Source organism: Drosophila mauritiana, chromosome 3L, assembly GCF_004382145.1.
Source record: "Drosophila mauritiana strain mau12 chromosome 3L, ASM438214v1, whole genome shotgun sequence".
Taxonomy (NCBI): Eukaryota; Metazoa; Arthropoda; class Insecta; order Diptera; family Drosophilidae; genus Drosophila; species Drosophila mauritiana.
This window is the reverse complement of record NC_046669.1, coordinates 7,361,932-7,377,359: the sequence shown is the minus strand read 5'-3', so window position 1 is coordinate 7,377,359 and position 15,428 is coordinate 7,361,932. Positions and strand designations below refer to the sequence as shown.

General features: G+C 44.9%; 2 protein-coding genes across 3 annotated transcripts; one reads left to right on the top strand and one right to left on the bottom strand.

The window, feature by feature from the left end:
• Positions 1 to 321: 321 nt before the first annotated feature.
• Positions 322 to 2,923, top strand: LOC117141525 (gamma-tubulin complex component 2 homolog). The gene is made up of 2 exons (XM_033305016.1): positions 322 to 413; positions 485 to 2,923. The coding sequence occupies exon 2, from the start codon at positions 593 to 595 to the stop codon at positions 2,771 to 2,773; it is 2,181 nt and encodes a 726-aa protein (XP_033160907.1). The 5' UTR covers positions 322 to 413; positions 485 to 592; the 3' UTR covers positions 2,774 to 2,923.
• A 1,285-nt stretch (positions 2,924 to 4,208) lies between these two features.
• LOC117141506 (WD repeat-containing protein 63) lies at positions 4,209 to 8,109 on the bottom strand. 2 transcript variants are annotated; one of them, XM_033304994.1, is made up of 6 exons: positions 7,749 to 8,109; positions 7,022 to 7,686; positions 6,809 to 6,971; positions 5,466 to 6,751; positions 5,006 to 5,405; positions 4,209 to 4,951 (listed from the first exon to the last, which is right to left on the bottom strand). In XM_033304994.1, exons 1-6 carry the CDS (start codon positions 7,994 to 7,996, stop codon positions 4,315 to 4,317), a joined length of 3,399 nt encoding a protein of 1,132 aa, XP_033160885.1. In that variant the 5' UTR covers positions 7,997 to 8,109; the 3' UTR covers positions 4,209 to 4,314. The 2 variants fall into 2 exon arrangements, with proteins under 2 accessions (XP_033160885.1, XP_033160886.1); XM_033304995.1 differs by having other exon boundaries at positions 7,740 to 7,791.
• Positions 8,110 to 15,428: the final 7,319 nt, after the last annotated feature.

Sequence of the window (15,428 nt, the reverse complement as noted above, 5' to 3'; positions counted from 1 at the left end):
ATTCACAATACCTAATAATATGTACCAAAAGTTTTTCTCACTGTGTGCGTATATTTTGGATACAAGCACGTAGAAAGTTCGAAGTTCCCATCGCGTAGAAATTGATGGAAAATTCTCAGCACGTTCGTCAGTTGGTTCTCCTGCTCCGCTTGATTGACAACTGGGCGTCGGATCGCCCAGCTCGACTTGAATCGTTGGAAGTATGGGCTTGAAATGCACCTGTGGCTCCAAACTTCAACGAAACCAGAGGCGAAGATGTCGCCGCTGGGCACGATGGTCGATGGGGATCCAGGTTTAAGACCAAGTTGATTTACCGATTCAGCGGATATCACCGAAAGTAACCACCTTTCACAAATGGCTGGAATTAAGTTTGATAATAAGCAGAAATGGAAATCAGAACTAGCAAACGTTAGGTACTCCAAACGAAACTCTACTCACTTTTCATATATAAGATTTGAATTAAAATTTATTTAATTTTTTTTAGTTCAACCTATCCAACATACCTTAGTAATTATTGGCATTTAAAGGCAACACCTAAATAATTTTAAGCTTCGAAATTGAGCTCTGTTCTTGATATATTTTCTAATTCACCATGAACTCCGACCAATCGGAGAGTGACTTTGCGAGCAAGGTGCGCTTCCACCTCAGCAAGGACGAGTTGGAGCGGCAAATGAGGAAAATTCATGACCATGAGGAATCCAAAGACGGAAAAATGCGTCCATCAGGAAGCGAAAACAGTGGTCATAATTGCAACGCGAGCTCGTCCACTAGTCTGCCACGGCTGGAGTCGTGGATCTTCGAGAGCGTTGGGGGTTACTATCTCGCCAACGAAAATTTGGCCAAGATGAGTTTGCCTCGTCAGGAACAGTTGCTAATGAGGGATCTAATCTATGCCTTCTCGGGTGTTCCCTCTGCATATGTAAGGCCTGATATTCAGATCGATCAGATTTCCGAAATGTCTTCAGTGGATATAGCCAAGGTTCGATTCCGATTGAAAAAGACCTTCACCGGTCCTTTTAGGGCTTTGGCCCATGAAATATTGCCCCTGATAGGTTACTATATTAGTGTACAAAGCTATATAGAGGAGACCAATATGTCGCCTAACTGCGGAAGAACACGACTGACCTTAGCCACTGCCTTAAGTGATCAACTGGAGGACTATTATGATCTACAGTCCAAATTGGAAACGGATTTGCAGGACAACAAGTTGGATCTTAAGGAACTGGTGCGACAGGTGCGTCCTTGGTTGCCTATTTTGAAGACTTTTTCCAACATGACCTGCAGTGCCCGTGGTAATCTGACCAGCGCCCAGGTACTAACATTGCTGGACCAGTTCTACCGGGATCTGAAGGACACTGATGTGGATCTAAAGGAGCGAGTGAACAAAATTTTGACTTTAACTAGTCGCGTTTACATGAAAATCGCTCAGCTGTGGATGCAAAAGGGCGTTCTATTCGATACGCAGCATGAGTTTTTTGTGGAGGACACAGAGCCCTCGAGTACAATGAGCAGTACTCTATTGGCGCCGGAGAAATGTTGCCACGCCTACTGGGCGGAACGGTACCGCCTTTTGCCAGACCGTTTGCCCGGCTTCTTGCTTTCCCAGGCGGATGAAATTTTTCTGGCCGGGAAGTATCTAAACATTTTGAGACAGTGCAATGTTTCATTAAAGCTGCTACAGCGGCCACTATCTTATAATCAAGACGCTTTGGGGCATGAGGAGATCATTAAAACGAGCTATGAGTTGCCAGCACAGAAGTTTCTCAAGGTTTTGGTGGAGGAGCACAATTTGCCTTTCCACATTCGCAATTTGAAGTCCTATTTCCTGCTGCAGGAGGAAGGCTTCTCCGAGACTTTTCTGCACAAATGCCAGGAGTACCTGAAGTACAATGTGGACAGGTTGATACCCGAGAAGCTCCAGACCCTTCTAGCAGAGACCCTGCAAAAGTCCAATGACTACATCAAGGATAATGTTCGCTGTCAGCTTAAGAATTGCGATGTAGCCACACAATTGGGTAGGCAACATAAAGCCAAGAGAGCTGAAGAAAATGAAGAAGAGGAAAAGGAGAGCTGCAGCGAGCAGGATCCTCCGGAGGCCCTGAATCTCTACGGCTACGAGGCATTAGCTCTTGGCTATGAAACGAAATGGCCACTAAGCTATATTATCTACCCGGAGCTTCTAGAGCAATTGCAGATGTTGCAGCGTGTCCTGTTTTTTTTGCACTATGTGAAACATCATTTGACAGTCCTTTGGCAAAGTCCTTCTGAAGGTAGGGGTCTCCAGCTCACCAATCGATCTGGAAAACTCCGCCACCGTATGCTAATGTGTATGCTAAGTCTGGAAAACCACATCATGCAGGACATCACCGAACCCCGATGGCAATCGTTGACCTTAACGGTGGACAAGGCCAAATGTATCGACGAGGTACTCAACAAATTGGAGAGCACCGTAGAAGAATGCCTGCGGCTGGGGCTGCTACCCACTGCCAACACCTTTGTGAAATCTCTATACACACTCGGTCATGTGTGTCTCAACTTTAGTGACTTTGTGGAATCCTCGATAGGAGAAAAAAGTATCAAAGATCTCGAGCAGGAAGTGATCGAGTACGAAGAGGAATTCAACAGCTTTTTGTCCAGCATTTTGGAGTTGGTTAGCCAGTTGGCTAAGACGAAAGACTGTGCAGAACGGGACTCCTGCAAACGATTGCTCAAACGACTTGGGGAGTTCATCGAGTTCTCCGATTCGGATAAGGCTGACGTTTCCACTATTTAATGAAGGGATTTAAAACGTGTCCAACAGCTTCGCCAAATCACCCGTGCTCTTTACTCTCCATGCCCATTAAACCATAATTAATTTAGTCCTGTGTTTACTTAACTATATTATAAGAGCGCTCTTGCTAAATAAAATTAACTCTTTCATTTACTTCATTAATCCTTTGAGATTCAAAAAGCTACCAATCCATTACCCACAAGTGTGAGCTTGTCTTATGGGTATGACACCTGTGGCGGTCTTCCACTTTTGAGTTATTGTTAAGTGGCGCACAATGGGCGTGAATAATCGATGTGTGCGTTTAATTTCTGGCCAACGAGCATTATGTCGAGTCACGGTGGCAAGTTTGGGGGCTAGTGCAACGAAAGCGGCGATTTGCATAAGATCGTAAATTATTTTAAATGGCGGTAAAGAGATTTTAATGCAGTCCCGCAGCCTCAGCCTCCGTCTGGGGATAGCCCGATTCGATGGAGGGGCCAAAGCCCGCTGCCAATTTGAATTCAAAGGCCAATTGTTATGTAAATGCACTTGCCTCAGTTGCAGACGCACGCAAGCGCACGAAAATTGTATTAATAAATAAATGGGGAAAAAAGGAAAACTCGCGAGCGGCTGTCCAGAAATCACTTAATACTTATCGCTTTAAGGACAACAGGTGGTCGACGTCGATGATGATGATGCAACGCAAAATGTATCTGCAACTTTGCATTCAACTGCCCAGAGCGGGCCAATAATAATGCACTCGAAATTATGGTTAAGTTCAGATGCATTGCTTCCGAAATGTATATCATTATCTGCTTGCGAAAATGATGGACTGCCGCTGTCGGTTTGCATTCAAATTTACCCCTGCCTCAATGCCGTTTACCTGGAGTACTTTGGAGCGGATTGACCAGAGGTTGCATGGCCGTGGGAATTCCCCCAGCTCGGCTTGGAGACGGACCACGGGGTTTTCTTTCGCCGTTATGGGGGCAGGTTCATTAAACTCGGGGCACGCCTCGTCCACGGGATGACTTCATTTGTGCACACAAACCAAACATAATGCCTAGAAATGTCATAAACTTGAACCCGCCAGCTGGCCGTCGAGCGGAAGCGGCTCTTCAAGGTTCAATGGGCCCCTAATTGAGAGCCGAATTTTATTTGGCAAACGGCCAGAGGCAGTCAACCGTTTAGCGCGATGGGTGGGTCACTTTGAATGGCCAACAGAGTAGTTAAAAATAGAGGGAAAACACCATCTCAAATGTGCAATGGCTTATCTAAAAACGAAGCATAAAAAATAACATTAAAATGGCGTTGAAAGTTAATACATAAAATTCGATTTTGTCTTCATGGTATGATTAAGTTTCTGGTGATGAATTTCAACTTTCTATTTGCAAATTAGACGGTTGTTTGCAATTTAAAAGAACAGTTTTTGAATATATGCCAGCCTATTATTAATTTCCGTATCACACCTTTATTAATAATCGTACAATTCCATAACGAAATCAATTGAAATTTAAATAATAGAGCATTTGATCACATTTACTAACTATAAGGACGCATCAAAACTTTTAACCGTCTAAATCGTCCACAATAATATCGCTGTTCGATTTGGACATCATTTTCGGAGGAGCCGCAAATTCGGGATGGCTGGACTCCTCCCCCTGAGATCCGCTAATGGGTTCGTAGATGAACTGGCACTCGCCCAGTTCGCCCAATTTGACCCTTTCCTCGTACCACCGCAGTCGATCCGTATTTCCACCCAAGGATTGATCCAAAAGTTGACGCCTCTTGCGACCACGTTCCAGAAACTCGATATAATCGATTGGCTCGAACTCTTTGAAGTTGTTCAGCATCTCGATGGCATCTTCGCACACCTTTTCATAGGAGTCTGCGTTCTCAACCTCTCGTTTTACCCTCTCCGCAATCATCTCACTGCGCTGCATGTCCTGAAGCTCTAACGGCAGGAGTCTGGCCCTTATGTTAGCAATGTCGTTTTCCACTGTGGCAAGGATATCCGAATGGGACTTTTTCTTGGCAGCCTCGTAGGCATGACGCTCCTTCTCCAGTGCCGTCTCCCTGGCCAATTTCTCGGGATCCATTTGCTTGCGGGACATCAGAATGGTCATCATCCGGTTAAGATTAAGTTCGTCCCACTTGACTGCCATTTTTTCGTTGTAGTTCAAGCCGCTGTAGTTCTTCTTACCTCTGGGTAGTACAAAAATAGATTGAATATTAGCTGGCGATATTATTAATACCTACTTAATCTCTTCGCCGCCTTCTCCGCCATCTTCTCCGGACTTTTGGCCCTTTTTCCTGCTGGCAAGCTGCTCCTCCTTTTCCTTTTTTTCCATTTCCTTGCGGATTTCCGCTTCAGCCTCCCGCTTTGCCTCTATGATGTCCTTGTTGAGTTCATAGTACTTCTGTTCCCACGACTGAATGCCCATCTTGCGGCGCTCCTCCTTCAGCACGTACTTTATCAGCTGATCGAGCTCATTGGGCAGGGGCACATCGAAGGAATGGGGCAGCTTTACCATTCTTATACTACTGTTATAATCGCCAATGCCCAAGATCTTATGGGGAAGAGAGGGTCGATGCTCCGTTATCGCTGTAATGATACCACCGCCAAGGATCTCGGTGAGGCAAGCATCATCGTCGCGGGCTGTTTAGAGATATTGTAAATACCTTAGGTTCACAATTTAATATACAAGTATATATATACCCAGTATATCCCACGCCTCGAGGATTCCATCGATTCTAGTTACGTACAAAACAGCCGGACGCGTTTCACTCCAGGCGACGGCGGTAAGGTCACAGGCTCTTTTTCGCCAAAAGATGGGTGAATAATTATAGTCCTCCTTCCAAATTGCCAGGATGGTCCGTCCAATGGAAGCGAACAACTCCGGATAGAATGGGTTCTTCTTCACCATGACCACAGGTCCATCATGGACCATGGCAAAGGGAGTCGAACTGTTAATAAGCTCAGTGGCCTCTCCCTCCGTATATGTGCCCTGCCAATCAATCCGGCTGACATGGCCATAAAATGTGGATACTATCATACTCTGGCGCATAGTGGGTGGATCCTTGGCTATCGTCTTGATAGGATAATTCGAGGGATTGGCTTGTATCAACTTGGCAACGGGAGTCAAGCACGAGAAACACGAGGTGTCCGCTATGATACCAGTTATCGGTTCCGGGAAGTAAAGGTTGTAGGTGGGTTTAATGACCATGGATTTAAAGGCGGATTCACTCTGGGTCAACTCCTTGGGCAGCATCCGGTTGCGCATCTTATCCTTAGCACTCTTCCCTCCTTTGCCATCCAAGTCCCAGAAGCTGATAGTGCCATCGAAAGCACACGTTATAAAGAACTTGTGATGGTTTCGAATATCGGGGTCATTGTAAACCTTTCCAAATTGACTTAAATATATGGAACGACCCAGCCAATAAAATGCTGTGATGGCTCCTTTCGGTGAGCAATCCAACAAGGAAATAGTGGCCGGCACGATGACATTGTCCTCGATGTCAATAGTCCAATTGAGGAACTCCCCAATCATAACTCGGTATTTGGCCTGCGCCGCCGTCAAGTACTCCTCCTCATCCAGCTTCTCGCAGCGACCTTGAAGATCCCACAACACCACCTGACCATTCTTACTGCCTCCCAGCAAGATATCTCCATTAAAAGGGCAAAATGTCAAGGCGGTGTTCTCGATTGGGGCCTCGAATTCCAATTTATAGTTTAGGTTATCCGAAAAGCTCCACAAGAGCACGGGATTGGGCTCAAGAACTGCACGCTGCACATAGTCCACCCGGTTAGTAGCCTCGTTTACGGTAGCCGGAGTACTGAATGCATATGAAACCGCTATGAGTCCGGATAGTTTGGGGTACCAATCGTAGCCAGCCACAAAGCGCTTGTTGCTCTTCGAGATGTTGGCAAAACAGAGGAACTCCTGCAGATAGGGATTGGTGTACTGCACCACTTGTCGGGAGGATATCAAGGAATAGTCATCACTGGCGAGAATTCCCTTCAGGTAAATTTGAATCAAACTAAATCTATACTATACCCACCGATAGCTATCGATCTGATTAAATTCAAGGGTATTGAGCAGCATTTCAATCTGGGCGGACATTTCCGGGGGTTTCTTTTCGGGTTCCACATAGGTACCCGGCTTAGCTTGGGCCTTCTTCTTCTCCTCCTCCTCGTCCACATCCGTTTCATCCAGCTCAAGGTCTGTGGATGCATTTATTATTATGTTATACTATTAAACAAACGAAACCTACCTTCATCATCAATCTCATACAGATACTGCGACCAAGCATTCGACGGAAAAGTCGGGTTAGTTTGCTGCTCTCTTTCGATTTTTGGAGGAGCAGACTGCACCGACACATTAACCCGCTTTTTGGTCACGTTTTCCCATTTAATGTTTTCGTTGGGCAAAAGCTCGAGCACTCCATCCCGGACATCGCGTGTCATCCGGTAATCGAAGGCCACATGCCGCGGCATCTGAATGGGATACACACTCTGGATCTCCACATCGATGGGTTCGTCCTTGAATCGCTCCACCATGATGGTCATCTCCTCATCGGTGCCATGGCTCACCCATCGGCGGGGCTTTTTTCTCAGACGTCGCTGCATCCGCCAACGTTCGAAGTGCTCCATATTCTGGATGATACTCATGGCCATTTTGGACTCCTTGATGCTGGAGTAGAAGATGAAGGGTTCGCCCTCCGGCGGATCATCTTCCTGTTCGGTCAACAGTGGACAGAAACCAATGAGGATAAAGTGCTCCGGATTGAAGTTCTTGAACTTCTTCATCAGATCAGCTGAATTCTCCAGTTCGTCGAAGAGCACATCTCTAAGGTCCTTAAACTGGACTTGTTTCCATGGGAACTCTTGCGTCACATTGATGCCCACCTCAATCTTCAGGGCCTTTTGAGCTTTCTCACTGCATAAAGACCGAAATAGAGCTGGGTATTGAAGGCTTTACAAATTCCCTACATAACTTACGAGACCATGACCTTTTGGCAGCTGGGGAGGGACATGAGGGTTCGCCACGACTCCTGGACATTGAACAGCTGTCGCGGATCAGCGACATCCTCATCGGAGTCCGGCTCCTTGAACTTTTTGAAGTAGGGCTTGCTCCGCCTGGATGATAAAGGTGCCGCAACATCGGTAACCTCCGAATCGATCGGCAAACCTTCTAAGTCACCATCTACTTCAGATTTTCCCGTGACCTCGATATCCGTGGTCGACATGGTTAGTGAGTGAGCCTCTCTATACCTTTTGATAAAGTGTCGTCCGATTAGTTTGTTTATATGTTTTATTCCTACTGACAACCGGAAAACTACGATTCTGTCATGGCAATCCGGGAGCATGCGCAGGAATCAGATGCAATATTATTAGGATTTTACACATTCAAGGGCACAACCAAATCATTTTATTGCCAACTTTTTCAAAATAAAAGTTACATTTTTCCGTAAACATTTTTTTTTTTTTGTTAGGAGCTGAATGGAGTTTCTCTTGGCCCAAACGTGAACGCACATAAATAGAATTAAGTTGAAACATTTTCACTCATTTACATGGACGATTCGCGTCGGCCTGGCAATTTTTCCTCAACGATTTTTGAGTGGGTGATTGCCTTGTTGTCGCTGTCGTTTCGCCTTTGTCGCCGTTGTTGTTTTTGGGGGGATACGCTGTTGTTGCTGCATTTCACATCATTATCTTTGACCAAATACGGAACTATGCGCAAAAAACGCAATTGTGTGTCACTCACAGAGACTTCAAACCCGAACGAAAAAGCTACGAAATATGTGTTTCTTGTGCGATCTGTGGCAGTTGTTGTCCGAGTCCCAGTGCCAGGTCCAGTCCCAGTCCCAGTCCCAGTTCCTGACCCTCCTCACGTCTGCGATCTTTGCTAGCACAGTGAGAAAAAAAAAAATAAAGTCTGTGTATTAAGACTATATCCTTTTCTTACTGTTTCAGCTTCTAAACCAAGTAGACCAATTAGAAAACATGTAGGCATGAGTGCGGAAAACGGAGCTAAGAGGCTTTTAAAGAATTTATAAAACATTAAAAATAAACCACAATTTTTATATTTAAAGTTGGTTTTATTGTTGAGTTTGAGTTTTGGGTAACACTCCTTACAGGGACCAATTTTTCAGATCTTTTTCTCAATGTAGCCGAGATCGGTTCAACAAACGCCACAATGGAAAGTCTTCGAGTTGACGCACTACGCAATCGAAATCGAAAGTTCTCTGATGGACAGCTGCGAATGCGACTGCCGTGGTGCAGAGTGCACCGAGTCAATGCACCACCGCGATGTTGGTGATGGTGGTGGTGCCACATGAGTGGCACACATTTAATGGATGCACGTCGTTCACTTTCATTCTGGGCGTCTGCCCAACTTTCGATTTTAAATGCAATTTATGCACCTGTCACTCAGCCAGCTGATAACTGGCAACTCCGATTAGCCGCGGCTATTGTGCCCAGTGTTGCACTGTTGCAGTGGCAAGTAGCTTGCAACCAACGCCACAAAAGCCAATAAATCAGTGGACAAATTGTTGACAAAACATTTCGTAATTTAAATAAGAGAAAAACAGCGACAAGCTGCCGATAGTTGGTAGCATGCCACAAATGCAGCCCAGTCCAAAAAACTTCCTCATCCGTCTGCAATGCAGCACCACAAAAAAAAAAAAAAAAAAATAACAAAAAACGAAAAACAATGACAATAGTCCACTCTAGCAACTGAAAAACCACAAAAATACAAAACAACATTGGGGCAGGCTGATAATTTTGTGATTGCCACTTCTGTACATGTGTGCATTTGTGTTGCAGCGAAAAGTTGAAGTTTTTTTTTCCAACCAACACCTCTCCCACCTACAAATCCCCCCTTGACCTTATTGGCAACCCCAAAATCATAAGGTTGTGCTGGGAAATGGAAGATAAGATACGCTGTATATTTACATTACAAAACATAATTAATAATTAATGTACAGAAAATTTGACGAACTTTGTGCCTCATGAGTTAAATACCTTATCGTTTTGCTAAGTAAATAACCTGTATCCATTTCTAAACGAAAAACATGAAATCAATTAATAATCCCCTGAATCCCCATAATTTCCCAACACGCCACGCAACACTTTTACTCGACACCAGGTTGCATCTTTGATGATTGATTGCCCAGAGGTAGGTGCTAAAATACCATAATCCCCTTAGAGGGTATCGCCTGGTCCTGGGCTGGCGTTGCCATTGCCATCATAATCGCGAAAAGTCGTAGGCTGTGGCCAACTCCGTGCAACACCGGCAACATTTGGCAGTCGGCAGTCGGCATTCGGCAGCATTCAGGAGTTGTACAACCGGCGACAAAATGTTGCATGTTCGTGGCGCTGTCACCGGGGCTTAGAGCTCTTGGTGGCTTCGGGATTTGGCTTTTGCCTGGACTGGGGGAATGTATGCAAAAAGGTGCTAAAAAGATCAGAGGCAGCGATTTATCTTCATTTGCATTTGACGTCGCTGGCTGTGTGTCAAAAAGGTGTTAAGTGCCAGGCAACAGCCCAAACCGATTCGATTCGACTCGACTAGACTTTCGGCGCCGCTTTTGATGGCGGCCACAGTAGCCGATGCGCATAATTTTCTATATTTTATAACTTTGCGGTAACCAAAATGAAAATACCAGGGGGAGGTGGGAAAACTCGGCTGTTCACACAGAGGCACATCAATCCGTTGAACCGCGACCGCCCAATAAGGCGAAAACCCCCCAGCACGAAACGCTATTATGGCCAGGCAAATTTGCCAAAAAACCTCAAGCGACACCAACAATGGCTACTTCTAGCCGGGCCAAGCAAAGCCAAAAAAATACCCGAAAAAAGCAGAAAACAACGAAAAACAAAACTAAATAGAAACCAAACGAAAACCAACCCATGCTCAACTGAACTGAACTGAACTGAACCGCTAAGCGTTAGATAGTCGCACCGATAAAAGGGACATGAAATTCAAATTTGAGTGCTGCAAATTTGCCTGGCGACTTATCAGCCGAGTGAAATTTGCAACTAGAAACGGCTTCCGTATTACGGCGTTTTGTGAATTATGTGAGAAATTTGTTTGTGGGCTAAATAGTTTTCATGATTTGCCGGCGTCGCCGCCCGCGGATCACCCACATTCATGATGGCGCAACACGGCGTATGGGTAATGGGACGAGAAGGAAGTGCCAGAGATGAAATCAAGATAGGGATACAGCTAAAAAAATAAGTTCGCCGCAAGGCTTCCCTTAAAGGAGTGACTACAGATTGTCTGAAAAGTGAGAAAACTTCACAAAGTTCTCAATGCAACACTAATGGCATTGGCTTATCAATTTTCCTGCCAAAAACTCGCTACATTTTCCCTTTTCCCATGAAAAAATTGGCTAATTGCTTACAAGTATAACAAGCAACGAACTGTGAAAATATAACTTGATTTTAATAAGCAACTGCCAACGAAACATTGCAAAATATTAATGAGAGGAAGCGCTGAAATTGGTGAAAGGGAAATTGCCGGCAAACGACGTTTTGGCTGTCCCTCTTGTAACTTAATATGAGTAAGCCAAAACAAAAAACAATAATAAGTTAGTTGACTTTACTGGAAAGACGTTCACATTACCTTTAAAAGATATTGCAAGACACTTACTCGTTCTAAGGTCCAACTAATGAGACAAAGGTCTAGATTCAAATTCTTTAAAGCAAGAAAAGAAGTAATCGATTCTTATGATACCCCAATTCTAAGAACATACGATTGGTTTGTAAAGAGTTTATTGTTCTTGTCAGTTCTGGTCGTTTCACTGTCATCTGTAAAATTTGAATTCACATCCATATGCCAAAGCTCCATCCACATCGGATTGTAATTGGAGCCCCCGAAAGTGGCAGAGATCGTGGCTGATTCGAGACTTGGTGGCTGGAGTGTGACAGTGATAATCCCCCGAGAAATATGCACACAAATTAGGCATGCATGTGGCCCAGGTAGGATGTGGTATGTACCATGGTTTGGGTGGAGGGGCTGTGGTTAGTGTGCCTTAGTGGCTTTCGGCCATTGTTGGCATATTTAAAGTTGTAAAATAGCAAACCAAACACGTTTGACCGACATTCGTGACCAAAGTGCGGCTGCCGATCCGTTTGGATCCCCAGCTTGGCTGGGGCTGAACCAGGATTTCAATTTCAATTTCGATTTCGCTTGGGCTGGCGACAAATGTGGTCCGCTCCCCAAATCACCAGATCACCAGATCCCCCAGATCCGCCAGTCCCCTCCAGCGATCCCTGCAACTCCATCCGCCAAGCTGACCGTGTGACTACTTTGGCAAATGAAAATGCTTAGAAGAAAAATAAAAGTTGCGCTGATCGCAGCCGCAAAGGCAAAATAATTTATGATGCACTTTTTGAGACTGGGGCCTCCGTCTTCCAGCTCCCTTCATTCCTTCCGTCTCCACTTGGTCGCTGGATAACTCCGTGAGTCATGGGCATGGGCCGCTCCGCTCGCAGCCAGGTGTCGCTCAAACAAAAGTGAAACCATTCTGGTCGGTGGGTCCCCCACTTTATCGGTTGTGGAGACTCAGGGACTTGGGACCTGGGACCAGAGACCAGCGACCACGGAGACCCTAAAATATGGCGCATTTGATATTTATGATTGTCTGCGTTTTAGCGTTTTAATCACATGCCCAGGGTGCACTGACCTGCCGCAACCTACGTACTTCGGCTTCAGCTACTTGCCGGCTACCGAATTGCGGTGAAAATTCCATCGCAGTTGCAGTTGGATTATCAGGGCACTGCAAGAAATATCAAAGTCCAAGGCCAATTACTTAAGTCCAATCAAAATGGATTGCTCTGAATTTAAAATGTAGGAATTAAGAATATTTAAAGAATTTCAGAATATAGTTTTCTTAATCCACATATAACAATTTGGGACTTTGATCTATTTCGGTTTGATATTTCATTTCTTCAAGTGACGGAGGTGGCCCACGGCCCAGCTAACTATGTTAAACAGCGAAATCAGGCTCGGGCCAAGACTAAAGACCAAAGACTGAAGACTGAAGACTGAGGCCTGAAGACTCAAGACCAGGTTGGGGCTCATGACTCCCAGCGTCATCAAGATAAGGCGCATGACATACGGCGACAAGAAGCTACCAGAGCGTGCTCCTTTCAGCGCCTTTTGGCCAGGAGGAGGTCGCTCCATCGCCCATCGTCAGCGTCACGGCCACAGCGGTGGACCAGGCTAAGTAAACAAAAAAAAAAAAAGCATAGCAGAAAGAAAAAAAGCCTTAGCCACAAAACGCTGCGACCAAATTTGGTCAAACGTGCAACATTTCAGCCGCACGCTGTCAAAGTTTTGGCGTAGAAAGCGAAATTTTGCGCGGCTGAGGTAATCCAGGCTACTGATGACGAGAATTACGAGAATGTGGCAACCGAAAAGGAAAGTATTTGTGCGGCCCAACTTTCGGTTGAACTCGTTTGTGGCAGCCACAGAAAAATTGTCAATCGATCTTGGGCACCCTCTCAAGGTCCAAATGGGCAAGACAATTTGTTTTATAATCGTTTAATGCGCTTGTTTTTCCGATGACATCACCTGGAGTCAAGAGTTGGAGTTGCACGTTTTTATATACATATATATAATATATCTTGGATCATTATAATCGCCGGTGCGATTCCCTCGCTTGGCGACGTGGCAACATCAGCATTAACGCGGCCCACGCGGCGAATGTGTAATCAATCAACTGGCCATCGCGGAGGCCAACACAGGAGTGGTTCCCCTTCTCACAGATCTTGGCCAGCTATCGCTAATGGCTGCCACACAGTGTCAGGGGCATTGGTTGCAACTTGCGGGTTGCAGGTTGCAGATGGGGCATGTTGCCCATGTGTAAGTTGCCCATTTGATAGACACCGAACAACGGGCTGATGAGGCTTCGCACTGCCGCATTGGAGGGCGTAATTACATTTTTATTGAAGCCTCCGCAATGCAGGTGCTGCATTTTGTGTTATTTCATCGCAGGCAGGCAGCCAAAGTGCCAAATGGAAAACTCCCATGAAAATTAAGGCTCGTTTCCGGCGTAAACAAAAATCGAAAATTTACATAGTTCACCGCCCCCGATGGCAATTTTAATGATTAATTTTCTCAGGCTCCAAATAAATGAAAAACCCATTGACAATAACGTTCAAATTGTTAACAACAGAAGCTGGTTGAAAAGGGAGCTAAACGATATTTAAATGCCCTTCCTTAGCTTACCTGCTAAATAGTCAAGTTCTGGAAAGGAACAAGAACATAACAAATTTGTGCTTAAGGTGTGTATTACTAAATCAAGTTGTGTGATATATAAGAAACTTTTCTGATAAGTGCAATTAAATTGCAAACAAAACAATTAAAATAAATGATCTGAAATCACTAAAGTTTACGAAAAGAGCAAAGTTTTCGTTATCCACCGAGAGTATCGTATTTTTCCAAGTATTTTGCCAAGCGCGACTTCAATCGATATAAATCTACAATTTTAATTTTATTTGGCAAGAACTCGCAGCAATATATGAATGCAATGGTCGATAAACATCGACGGGCACGACTCATACCCGCTGCCAGTGGCAGATCTTGGCCAGATTCGATTCCCCGGGCCCAGAACTAGCTGACATTTTCGTGGGTGTGGGCCGCCAAACAAAGCCAGCTTGGGGACCAAATGAAATACAAAAAAAGGTCAACAGGCAGCAATCAAAATAACTGAAAATAACTCAATTTTCTGGAGCAATTAACATGGTGCCGCGATCGCAGATAGGCCCACACACTCCTTTGGGGCGGCAAACTTGAATAATTCGCGCAGACGAAGAAAAATTGCATGTAATTAACAGTTAATAATCAAAAATTACGTATACGCATGCGCGGCCGAGTCGCGGCAATTAATTTGGCCATCGATTTTGGTCGGCACTCTGTGAGCTGTGAGCTGTGAGCTTGGAGCCGTCATGAAAGCCACGTTTGGCCTCCCTGACATCCAGTGGCAGCTGGGCGAAGATGGCCAACAAGAAAGAGCTTCACCCGCAACGAAAGTTTCGCATTCTTGCCTTTGAGTGAAATGAAAAGTGAAATTATTTATTATTAATGAAATTAATATATAATCATGTTTTGGGTGCGTATGCGCTTTGTTTTTGCGCGACAGCAGCACGTACATATGTTAAATCACAAAAAAAGCGACGATAAATAACCAACAAAACGCCGGGACCAACATGACCAAGTCCAACACGTTTCGCAGCATCCAGTGAAAAAGGCCAAAAAATATACGAAAAATATACGAAAAATACTTTTGGCCAGGCTTTAAAAAGTTCACTTTCGTTTGTGTCCAAAAACTACGTCTTACATGGCATCTGCTCCCAGCAGCCGTATGATAATGAACACGTAAAATTGGGGGGAAAATGTTCGAAAACTGTGCGCAAAAGCACAAGAGCACAGCAAAACCAGTTGCTGCACCAAAAATCATTGCAAATCGAAGGCAGATGCTCCATGTGGATGAGGATGTCTTCTGCCTGCTGACAGGCTGAAGGTCGCCAGAATGTGTGCTCAGTCATAAATATGGCCTGAAATATGAAGTTGGCTGTGAGAAATTACCTGCAGAGCACTGCTAAGTAATGATAAAGGAGTGTCATTAATTTATAGCCACTAAAGAGTACTCCAGATGCAAGAAGTACACT